This window comes from Lygodium microphyllum, chromosome 24 (genome assembly GCF_053477565.2).
Source record: "Lygodium microphyllum isolate KBCC chromosome 24, Lygodium_microphyllum_v1.1.10, whole genome shotgun sequence".
NCBI lineage: Eukaryota > Viridiplantae > Streptophyta > Polypodiopsida > Schizaeales > Lygodiaceae > Lygodium > Lygodium microphyllum.
Window position 1 is genome coordinate 134,028,672 of NC_141158.1, and position 12,240 is coordinate 134,040,911.

The 12,240-nt window shown below is 41.7% G+C and overlaps 1 protein-coding gene across 4 annotated transcripts in view; it reads left to right on the top strand.

Moving 5' to 3' along the window:
• The first annotated feature begins 2,353 nt into the window (after window positions 1–2,353).
• The window catches only part of LOC148015680 (uncharacterized), a 35,187-nt gene continuing 25,300 nt past the window's right edge, over window positions 2,354–12,240 (top strand). The window contains exons 1-3 of one of the 4 annotated variants that reach the window (XM_087665921.1): window positions 2,354–2,535; window positions 2,690–2,848; window positions 2,992–3,509. In XM_087665921.1, the coding sequence (XP_087522047.1) occupies window positions 2,477–2,535; window positions 2,690–2,848; window positions 2,992–3,058 (285 nt within the window). In that variant the 5' untranslated portion in view covers window positions 2,354–2,476 and the 3' untranslated portion in view covers window positions 3,059–3,509. Of the gene's footprint in view, window positions 2,536–2,689; window positions 2,849–2,957; window positions 3,510–12,240 lie in introns of those variants that run through there. The other 3 variants (XM_087665923.1, XM_087665922.1, XM_087665920.1) reach the window with 3 other exon arrangements.

A 12,240-nucleotide genomic window follows, 5' to 3' on the forward strand; every position in this document is an offset into this window, starting at 1 on the left:
CCTACCGTTCTTATATTTTCTATAAATGATTAGACATTGTTGTCCAACAATGCAAGAGATACATGAATGCTTACATCAGTGCATGATCAACAAGAAAGACGTCCTATATTTTGTTGAGCAAAAAATAATAATCATATATACACACAAGGAAGATGTTCATAACTATAACAAGTAGATTCTACACAAATGCTCCACAGTTGAACAGATCCACACCGTCAAAGTTCAAACAAATGCAAATGACGAGCCAACATTGAAACTTTGCTACATGACAATAACTTCCACGAGATAGAGGAGATAACAACTAGGGCGATTGCAATAATAAGAACACTGACCTCACCATATTTGCAACAAATAGTGCTATGCATAAGATCAACTATATTGACACATCAAACAACAAAATGATATTAGGAATCCAGGTCACGATCTAGTCAACAAACAAACAACTCACCTTGCAGTGCAACAAGCACCAGCGCAAGGCACAGAATAGCAAGTGGTACCATAAATCCACGTTCTCATTGATACTCATATATGCAATCACTAGTCACAAATCACAAGGAGCCACAGTCAACCGAAAAGCACTTCTATACATAGGAGGCATGTTCATGCCCATACTAGTCTACGTAATGCTCTCTCGTGTAATTAAAAGAAGAAACTTGCATGTTGTTGACCTTCTAGATCCTTATGCCTTCACTCTGACACCTTTCCTAATAACACGACTCAAGTAGAGAAATAACACAACTTAACAAAAAATAAATAAAGATTAAACACAACACATTCCATCACACAAGAATGTCATATGCTTCTTGTAGTAAAGTAATATTCTAAACCTTCTTTCAAAGGTTGTTTGTTAATATACTAATGTATTTTCCTAATTTTATTCTCGTACGAATAGATTTATTAACATATTAATGTGCTTTCCTCATTTTCTCCTTTATAGATACATATCACATGTCAAGGCAAATATGACTTTGAATAAGGTACGTACAATCCAAACGATACCTAATAAGTATAAAAATACAAATATATTACTTTACCTAACCACATTGAAATATGCATGCAGATGTTTCAGTTATACATTCAAAACCACAGGAACACCCCAATTAAGCCACATGGGAACATCCCAAATTAACCATAGGAACACCCCAATTAAACCACATATGTTATTGTGTCCATCTGCACATCTGCATGGGTGTTAAATCCATTACGAACAAACGACATGGGAGCATACCCAATTAAGCTATTGCAACTATGGATTTAACATCAGACTCAATCAATTGGTAGAAGTCATGAAAAAAGAAGGCAAGGATATGCTAGAAGATTACATGAAAAAGAACCACTACAATCACGGTTGTGACAATCCAACAATAACAATTGAGAAGGTCACATACCTATTGAGTAGAGAGGTCTACACCCAGAAATACAGTTTCAACTCCAATCCATTTAGCAACATAATGTACATAACATGCAAGTTCTCAAACATGACTTCTTCTATTAAAAAGAAACTAGCAATATCAACTTTTCTCGCAAAAATGTAGACAGAAGCAAACTTTTGCCAGTGTCAAACTTGCAGTCTCAACCACTGCAAGTCATGCCACTAGTTACAGTACTTCCATATTATCAGGCATCATCTGCAACCAAAATCCATGATCCAATCCTCTAGACGCGTTAACACAGAGATACAAAAGCAAATATTTCATCTACAACATAAGATGTAAGAAAAACGGCAAGGAGTACATATGACAAATGACCAACATCAAGAAAAGAATCAAACAACACTGAAAAAATATTGTCAAGAAAATGAAAAAATACATAGAAACATTCTAGCCGTTTGAGGATAACTTCAAGTTTAACATAGAAGCAATAGTTGATAGCATAGAATAGGCTAGGAATTTTGAGTAAGCCACCATTCGTAAGAAAAATGCAATTATGACAGGGTACAATAACATATATAGATACCTAATAAAATGTAAAAAGTATTATTTTTTGAAGAAAAAATAGCTCATTTAACATAGCAAAAAAAGAGAGTAAATATTCAAATTCATAATCATTGACTTGAATTGCATAAGTTTACATATTCTCCTTTTGAGATTCTCCATGTATTTTAATAACACTAAATCTTATCTATAAACGCACTTCGCTTTAAAACACGTCACATGTCTAAACACCATAAGTAAAACTTCTATATAATAAACATGCAAGAATTGCATATGGAACTTCATACCCCTTTACTTAGGTGAATGTGTCAACCTAGTTTCGTCAAGGTAATTTTATCATGTGCCATATAAGATGTTGTGAGGTTTGGTGACTAGCCCTTGCAGATCCGAAATAAGGTTTAGTTGTAGACTAGTATAGATATAGATATAGATATCGATATACACAAACACGCACACGCACTCCCCCCTCTAAAGCTCCCTCTCTATGCCTCCCCGTCCGTGAGTGCGCCTGTCCGCTGAGACTAAATTACTGCAGGCCAGCGATGTCGAAGACGACGCCACGGCCCGTGCTCTTGTTACGCGTCTTGGTCGTCGCAACTGGGTCGTTACATGATCCTTCTCCTTTTTCTCTAAAGACCCAAAAGCAAAAAGAAAGAAGACATAGGCCAACGGGCTGCAGGGATTCGTGTTTCCATTTTTATTTGAGAATTAGTTAAAATTTTTTTGGTGATGTCTGCTGCTACTGTTGTTGACAGAGTGTTAGTGATGGGCCTAAGCGCGCAAGAGGTTCGGCGTTCTATCGAGAGCAACGAGACGCCCCCATCCCCAGAGGACGTGGCGGCCCTCAGAGCCCAAATTGAAGCTGCCAAAGCTTCCTCTCTCAGGGACGCGTTCAACCTTTTCGGCAAAAGCAAGTAGGGTAACAATCAGGTCCGTTTTGAAAGGGGTTTTTCTCACATTGTCAATGAACAATGAGTTCTGCCTAAGGTTCTTTTGAAAATGGTTTTAACTCACGCATGTCAGAGTCTTCGTATGATGTGAGACGCTTGAACTACAGTCGCCATTGTGGAGCCTTTTTGCAAAACCAAAATGGAGCTAAGGAAATAGTGATCACACAAGAGTGAGCGACAGGGAGAAAGGAAAGGGCAGGTTTTTCCCTGCAGCATGACAGATCTTGGCAAGTTTTTAATAGGCTAGGAGAGTGGCTTGCAAAACTGAAATGCACTCAGCCCTGGAGTTGTGAACATAACTATAAAATGACTGACAAAGTTGGAAATGAAAATGCAAACGCACTAAAGGTTGTTAAGGGCTCCTCTACCTCTGTCAAACTCTGAGGGAGCTTACAACCAGGAGATGACCAGATTACAAGAAATGTGAGTAGACAAAATGTGTTTAAAGTGTACCCACTTCGTTGGTGCCTTGACTTGCTCCCAGAATAGGCTATATCAAACTGTTGAATCAAGGCCAAGCCTTTAGCCTATTGAAGGTTTCAAATTGGACAGTTGCCCCATGGCTTTTGTAATCTTTGATGTTGACCCAAGGTGTCAATTTATCATACACTAGTTTACTGGAAAATTTGTGGCCCAAGTGATGCCATTGTTCCATCAGTCATTTGCCTTGCAGGGCCTCTCAATCGATCAAACATTCTGGTTTGCATTTTTGGCCACTTGCCCATGTTACCATACATGCCATTCTGCATTTCAGGCTGCAATCTCTTTTAGAATTCCCTTGAACACCTTGCATAAGTGGCTGAAAAGCAATTGTATTTGGCATGCCAGCTTTTGTGAGTTGTATTTGCATTCATAGCTTAAAACACTAAAGCACCCCAAAATAATGTGGATTTGTAGATGACAAAGGAATTGGTTTGTTGTCCATAAGAGGTAGAATGTATGTTTTGCCCTTGTGGAATAACAAATTTTTGGAATGGTCTTCCTTGGACGCTTGGCATCATTAGTGGGAGTGCATTTGATGCCTTTGATTGAGATGAATGCAGGTGAGGCTTGCTTGGTTGTGTAGAATGACAACAAAATCTTTTTTCTTTGTTATTGGGATTTGACAAAGTAAGGTTATGAAATTAACTTTTGCAATGTAACAATAGTACTTACCAACTATATTGTAAACCTTGCATCTACTTCATGAGTATCTTGTATTTACATTGGTTCTTGAGAATGAGTTACATGCTCATTTGTTCACATTAGTTGCATATTGCTCCATTGCATTTCTTGCATTAGGTTGTATAGATGTGTTAGGGTTTGCATAGAGAAAACAAAGAATGACTGAACATGGTTAAAATAAAAACTTGAATAGTAACACAATAAATGTAAATCCTAAATGCAAAATGTACAACACAAAGCACAGAGAAAAAATAGAGCTTTAAAGTGAATGAATCTGTAACCAGCCTTCCTTCTCGGATAGGGTGGTTTAACCTGATTAAGCACTTAATTACAACAATCAACAAATGAACATAAATTGAAATGCTCACTTTATCTTTATAAACTTGGACAGTGGACACCTTGTTGGTCCCAAAACTGGCACCCCTTTCGGTATTTTTTAAATTTCAATTGCTGATGGATAAATTACAAGACGAGATTTCATGATCTCCTTGGCTGATTCAAAAGCCCCTTTCTATTCCAATAATTAGCAAAGCATTCGGGCAAATTGTCCCTTGATTTTCACCCAGGACTTGCTCTAATGAAACCCCAATTGGTCAAATGCTACCCCAAATTCACAATAGATGGGTTGGCATTTGAAATCCTCACAATTCCACAAATTTTTGGTGTTGATTTCAGTGTACAATGCCTTTGACTGATGGCACAGGTCCCAAGGTGGTTGCTAAATCCTAATTACTACTGTTATTTAGGGTTTACAGCAGTAAACTCTTTGTTGTCCACCAAATTTGGCTGTACTCTGCTACCAATGGCTGAGAATTGCTGAGAACACTTCAGCATAGATTGGAGGAGATGAGAGGATGCTGTAGAAAGAGAGAAAATCAGCTGAAATGTATCTTTTGATTCGTAGCTCTGATGACAAATCTGATGGCACCAATAGCTTTAAAAGGGGGGTAAAACACTAGCTTTGTTGGCGAGCCCTCCTTTTCTACTGCCGCCTCTCTTGAGGCGGAAGAGAAATCTTGCTGCCCCCTGTCCTGTCGTGGTGCGCGATCAGTCTTTGTTGCCTGTTAGAGCCAAATTTGATCACCTCCTCTCTCTCTACCAAGCTCCGAATGGTTGCAATTCAGCTTCCACGACCCTCCAATAGTGTTCTCCCTAGTTGCATGGGAAAGTTTTGCCAAGTGGCAACCTTTCTAATGCATTTTCAGCCATTAAATTAATTTTTCAGAATTAATTAATTCTGAAAATTAATTTCAGTCCTTTTTACCCTGCCTAAAATTAAACATGTCTATCTCTAATGAAATTGGTTAGGCCATTTGCAACTTGGAGTGGTTTCCAATCTCTGTTGACCCTTAGACTAGCATCAATTAATTAATTAATGCTAGTCCCTAGTGTCACCACTGACACTTAATGGCCAAACAATTGTCCTAGGGTAGCCAACTTGGCACCAACTGACCACCAAAACTCAGTTGGCATAACTTAACACAACTTTTGCCTTTAACACCCACTGCATCCTCGGGGTCCTCGGCCCATTCCCATGAAATAACTGTCATGTGCATCACATGTGCTAAAGAACCTTGCACATTTGATTAATAACTTAATCAAATGTTACTAGTAAGATTAAAGCATCTCAAAATTTCACGTCCCTGTGACAGACCTTTCCCTTGTTAACCTTGCAATTGTCCTCGATTGCACTGCATTGGGCCAAAGCAAAAGTATATTGCACTGGAATTTCAATTTGTATGACAATCATTACAACATTGGCCATTGTTGTTGAACCGTTGCATATGTGCAAAACTCATTGAAAATTTCCAGCCAGCAAAACATAATAGAAAATTGAAAAACAGTCCAAAACTATTGCTAGAAACCATTGGATGTATCTATAACTCATGTTTCTCAACCGTTCTGACTTCAAAACCGCAGTAAAGCATATTCTCAGCATAAACCATGGCTGAAAGTGTCAATGACATTCGTTTACATGCGACTCTCCATGGAATCAGCTGTAAATCATTAAAAATCGAGCATGACCTGATCATAAACTGATCATGGACTGATATGAGAATTGATCACAAATGGCTGCAAATGTGACTTGAAACTGATCACAGGCTGATGGTAAGAAAAACTGATTAGAAATTGATGCAAAAACTGATGCAAAATTGATCCCAAAGTGATCATAAATGGTTCTCAAACTGATAAAAAACTAATCAGAAAACTGAGGCAAAAACTCATGCCAAACTGGTCCAAAAACTCATGCATAAGTATAGTCTCAGAGCCGCGGTGACAACCATACTCATATACATGTATCTCACAGTGACTAGTACACCGAGTAGTGACCTCATGGCAAACAAACTGTCAACACAGTACCTTGGATGCATGCTGAATACATCCAAGATCCACTACATATGAGAGCTATTCAAAACCGGTGGAGTGGAAGTGCTACCTCCCCCTTGAGCATCAAGCAATGCTCCCGACCCCCGCTCTATTGAACCTGAGTAAGCCCGATCCAAAGTCGACTCTAACTGAAAGGCATCAAGATAAAGTTCCTACAACTGAGGATGATCTGTCAAGTCATCCTCTTCCATCCATTTTGCATCCATTGGTGAATAGTTTTGAAACTTCAAATATCTTGTGGAAACTTTACCTCTGACCTTCCTTTACTAATGCTCCAAAATTTGCTCGGGTACCAAAATCTCATCTAGTTCCTCAACCTCTGGCTGAATTTCAGCAGATACATCTTTTGGCACATCACCACGAAAAGGTCTCAACAAACTGACATGAAAGACATTGTGTATCTGCCAATGTGAAGGTAATTTCAGCCAATATGCAACATCGCTAATCTTTTCCAATACTTGAAAGGGCCCATAGTATCTCATGCTTAACTTCGGATACAACCTCTCTCTTCCCTTCATCTTTTCAGCCTTGCCTTTTCGAGACGCAGCAATACATAATCGCCCTCTGCAAACTGCAAAGTATGTCTATGGCGATCAATTGCCCACTTTTGCTTGTCTTGTGATCTCTGAAGTGCATACTTTATTTATGCATAGGCTGCATCCAAGCTTTCCACAAAGCGATTAGCCTCAAAGATCTTATCCTTAGTGTGCAAAATAGGTGGAACCTTCTTGCCACCCTCAACCACCTCAAATGGAGCCTTGCCAATGGAACTATGCACTGTATTGTTATATGCAGACTCAACCAATGGCAAATACTACTTCCATTGTGTCTTGTGGTCTGAAACATAGCACCTCAAAAGATCCAACATTGTGGAATTTGCTTCCTCAGACTGACCATTTGTCTGCGCATGGAAGGATGATGAGAATTTCAACGTGGTACCCGTATTCTCAAACAATCCCTTCCAGAATAGACTGGTCATTTGAGGGTCTCGATCATTGATGATCGACTCAGGTATACTATGATACTTGAAAATGTGCTGCATAAATAATCGTGCCATATGATTAGCCTTTATCTTCTTCCTCATCGGAATGAAATGGGCTTGTTTGCTAAACTTGCAAATAATAGTCCATATCCCATCATTCCGTGTAGGTGTCCTAGGAAGCTCAAAGATAAAGTCCATGGCAATGCTCTGCCAAGGCCTATCTGGAATAGGCAAGGGCTGCAATAAGCCCGGCATCTTTTGCCTATCATGCTTTACCTTCTGACATATGATGCATGCCCTAACATATTGCTCTACTTCATGCCTCAAAGCTGTCCAATAAAAGAAATGCTCCACTGCCTTGATTTTGGCATCAATACCTCTGTGTCCTGCATACGGAGAAGCATGACTGTCAATGATCACTCTGTAAAATATTACACGGCGCAGCGAACAGAATCTGAGAAAGAGATAGAGAGTACACAACAGATAAGAGGAGAATCAGTAAAATTCTTTAACTCCAAACAACTGATACAAAGATGGCTCTGTCCACCCGTGCGCTTCCAATGAATGAAGCTTAGATGGCGATCTAGACAGAAGATAGGTGAAGAGCTTAAGGCTAGCTGGAACAACAACTCTGACTGGGTGAAAGATGAGTGTGAGATGGCTGCGAAGGGGTTTAGCTTTTATAGCCCGCGAAGGTCGTTAGGTCGGCCTGCTGACCGACCTACCATATGAGCCTCCACTAGTCGGCCAGGGAATATTCCAGGGAATATTCCCTTTACCATCGGGCCGGGGGCGCTGCCCCCGGACCCCCGCCAGGGGGGCCGCTGGCCCCCCTGGGACCCCCCAGCCAGGGGCCGCTTCCGCGGCCCCCGAACCCCACAATAGGGGCCCCTTTTAACTCCCTTACCACGCAACTCAATGCAATGTGCCTCGAGTTGCTACCAACTTAACCACTCCGTCTAACCCAAAGATTAGACCCACAATGGTCACCTTTTTGCCATCCGGTCACATAGACCTCATCTGATATACAAGTCAGGACTCCACCAATGTCCGGGCTCACACTTGGCTTCTCCTCATAATGGGGGCCTTACAACTTTGAGCACCATGGATCATTGGTAGTACCTAATGAGGGTGGGGCATTGATCATATCTAACACCCCCCCTCAATGTCCACCCATAGGTGAACTATCTCCTCGGCCCAATGCCGAGTCTCTGAAGATGAACTTGAAGCAGATCCTTCGTAAGTGCTTTGGTGAAGATATCTGCTCCATTCTCCTCTGTTGGACAGTAGACCAATTCCACTATCCCATCCTCCATCAAATCACGCACATAGTGATACTGGATCTCTATATGTTTGGTGCGTGCATGAAACACTGGATTTTTGGCAATGGCGATGCAACTCTGATTGTCACATCTCAGCACAGTTGGTTCTTCATCCTGCACTCCCATATGCCATAGAATCCTTCTCAACCATACGGCCTCACATGCAGCAAAACAAGCTGCCTTGTACTCTGCTTCGGTAGAAGACAATGCCACTGTTGGTTGCTTCTTACTAATCCAAGAGAAAATTCCTGAACCCAAAGAGAAACAATAACCAGAAACTGACTTCCTGGAATCAATGTCTCCTGCCCAATCTGAGTCACAGTTCCCCACAAGAGAAGTTCCGAAACTGTATGTGATACCATAGTCAAGAGTTTTCTTCAAGTATCTGAGCACCCGCATCCCAGCCTTCCAATGACTCTCATGAGGTTTGTTTGAGAACCTGCTCAAAACACCAACAGCAAAACTGATATCTGGTCTGGTGTTACACAAGTAGATTAGACTGCCGACCAACCTCCTATACCTCCCAATGTCTGCTAGTGCTGATGTATCCTCAACGGATAACTTTACATTCACCTCCATAGGTGTAGCTATCTCCTTGCACTCGGTCATGCCAAATGCCTTCAAGATCTCCCATGCATACTTCTTCTGAGAGATGAAGATCTTTCCTGGCTCTTGCCAGACTTCAATCCCCAAACAATAGTGCAGCAAGCCCAAGTCTGTCATTTCAAACTCAAAACTCAAAGCCTTTCGAGTTTGGTTGATCATATCTTCATAGTCACCTGTAATAAGAAGGTCGTCCACATATAGGACAATCACTACAGACTTTTTACCATCCCTGTAAACATACAAGTTAGCATCTGAGGCACATCTTTTGAAGTTTAGGTTTAAAAAGAACCTATCTATCCGCTGGTACCATGCTCTGGGGGCTTGTTTCAGCCCATACAATGCCTTCTTCAGTTTACACACTTTGTTCTCAGAATGGGGGGCCTCAAACCCTGGTGGCTGAGCCACGTACACCTCCTCCTTGAGGTCACCATTTAAGAACGCTGACTTAACATCCATTTGGTACACTGGCCACTTCTTGTGGGCAGCCACTGCAAGTACCGTGCGAATAGTGGTCATTCTGGCAGTTGGGGCAAATGACTCTTGAAAATCAAACCCTTCAACTTGTGAAAATCCTTGGGCAACCAGTCTAGCTTTGTACTTTTCTAAGGTACCATCAGCCTTGTACTTTACCTTCCAGATCCACTTGGTGCCAATAATCTTCCGCTTTGCTGGCCGATCCACTAGCACCCAAGTGTCATTCTTCATTATGCTGTCATACTCCGCCTGCATAGCAGCCTTCCATGATGGATCTGCAAGTGCTTCTTCTAAGTCAGTTGGCTCCTTTACTTCTCTCATAATCTCAACCATCAAGGCCATGTTGACTATGTGAGCAGAAGCCCTCCTTTGCTCCTCTATTCTCTGAGACCTCCTTGGTCCGTCTGCCTTCTCCTCAACAGATGCAGGCATAGGATTATTGTGGTCATAGAGCTGCTTCACCCAGCGCGGCAATGGCTTTTCCGGTGGGGTGATGTCAGGTTGGTGAACTTTTTCCTCATCATCTGAAGATGATGCTTCCTCCTCCTTAAGGATAGGGATAGCTCTCGGGACAGGTTCATAGTGGACTACTTCTTCGCTTGATGATAAAGTGGAAGACCTTGCCTTCTCCTCCTCCACTGTATGCGGCTCCTCCTTGAACACCACATCACGGCTCGCGATGATCTTCTTTGCCTCTTGGTCATATAACTTGTAAGCCTTTTGCTCATCACTATAACCCAAGAAGATACATTTTCTGCTTTTTGGTTGTAACTTGTTTCTCTTCTCATCTGGAACATGTGCATAACATTCACATCCAAAAATTCTGAAATGTGAAACAGATGGTTTCTTACCAGTGTAAGCCTCATGAGGTGTTTTTCCCTTGAGAGCCTTTGTGTAGCTCCGATTTAGAATGTAGACTGCAGTATTAACAGCTTCAGCCCAAAAATGGTTAGGCAATCCCTTGCCCTTTAGCATGCATCTTGCCATCTCCACAATGGTACGATTCCTGCGTTCCACAACACCATTCTGCTGAGGTGTGTGAGGCGTCGTCAATTGACGCTTGATCCCTTTGCTCTTGCAAAAGCCTTCAAACTCCTTTGAGTTGAACTCACCACCACCATCTGTTCTAAATTTCTTCACACTTTTCCCTGTTTCATTCTCAACAAGTATTAGCCATTCTTTAAACTTACCAAAAGCTTGAGCCTTATCACGAAGGAAGTACACCCACATCTTCCTACTGTAGTCGTCGACAATCAACATAAAATAAGAAGATCCCCCCAAGGCCTGTGTAGGCATCTTACCACACAAGTCAGCATGCACCAACTCTAGAGGAGCATGTGCTCTATTCTTGCTTTCTTGTGGAAATGCCTTTCTCTGTTGCTTGCCCATCATACAAGCTTCACATGGTTCCTTCAATTCAGTTATTGTAGGTAGGTGAGCAACCATACCTTGCTTTTGCATCTCCTTCAATACTGCAAATCCGATGTGTCCAAACCTTTCATGCCAAAGCTTACTTGTGCCCACTCCAGCGGTGGCTGTAAGAGCACTTAGCTCATACAGGTTGTTCCTCCTTTCTCCTTTGCCAACAATTGTGCCAGCACTATCAATAATTTCTGCACCTGTCTTCTTGAACCTTACTTCATGACCAAGATCAGTTATGGCAGCAACTGATAAGAGATTTCTTCTGATTTCGGGAACATACAACACATTTGAAAGCTTTTTGACTTCACCATTTGCAGCAACAAAAGAAATAGTACCTGTGCCCGCAGCAGGGCATTTAGCATCATTTCCAACCGTCACAGTGATGGATTCTTGTAGAGGCTGCATAGAACTGTATAGACCTTTCTTGTTGGTCATGTGACGGGAGGCCCCACTATCCAACACCCAAGAGTCAGTGGTAGATTCTTCTTGCGCCGAGGAGCACACTTCCTCAATGGTCGCCATGAATAATTCCAACTCTGCTTCAGCCGTATTGGCTGTCTCTTTCCCTTTAGTTTTAAGGGTACCATTCTTTTCATCTGCCTTCTTGACACGACAATCTGCAATTGCATGTCCTTTCTTCTTACAGTAGAAGCACTCTCCTTGAAACTTCTTCTTGCCGCCCTTTTTCTTTTTGTCACCATCATTTTTGGTGGAGGAAACACCTTTGCCTTTTGCATTGGCAGAGAATGCAGCATCTCCATTGTTGCTTCCTTCTCGGGCTTTCAGCCTCAACTCCTCCTCCATTAATAATGCACAAAACTCCTCAAAAGTCAAAGCTTGAGGTCTCACCTGAGTATTAAGGGCAGTTACTAGTCCATCAAACTTTTGTGGACAAATCCGAAGACACCTCCGAGCTAGCTCTTCGCTAGTCTTTTGTATCCCAGCGCCAGCCATCTGGTCGCGCAGATTCTTAATCCGAGTGATGAATGCTTCAACCG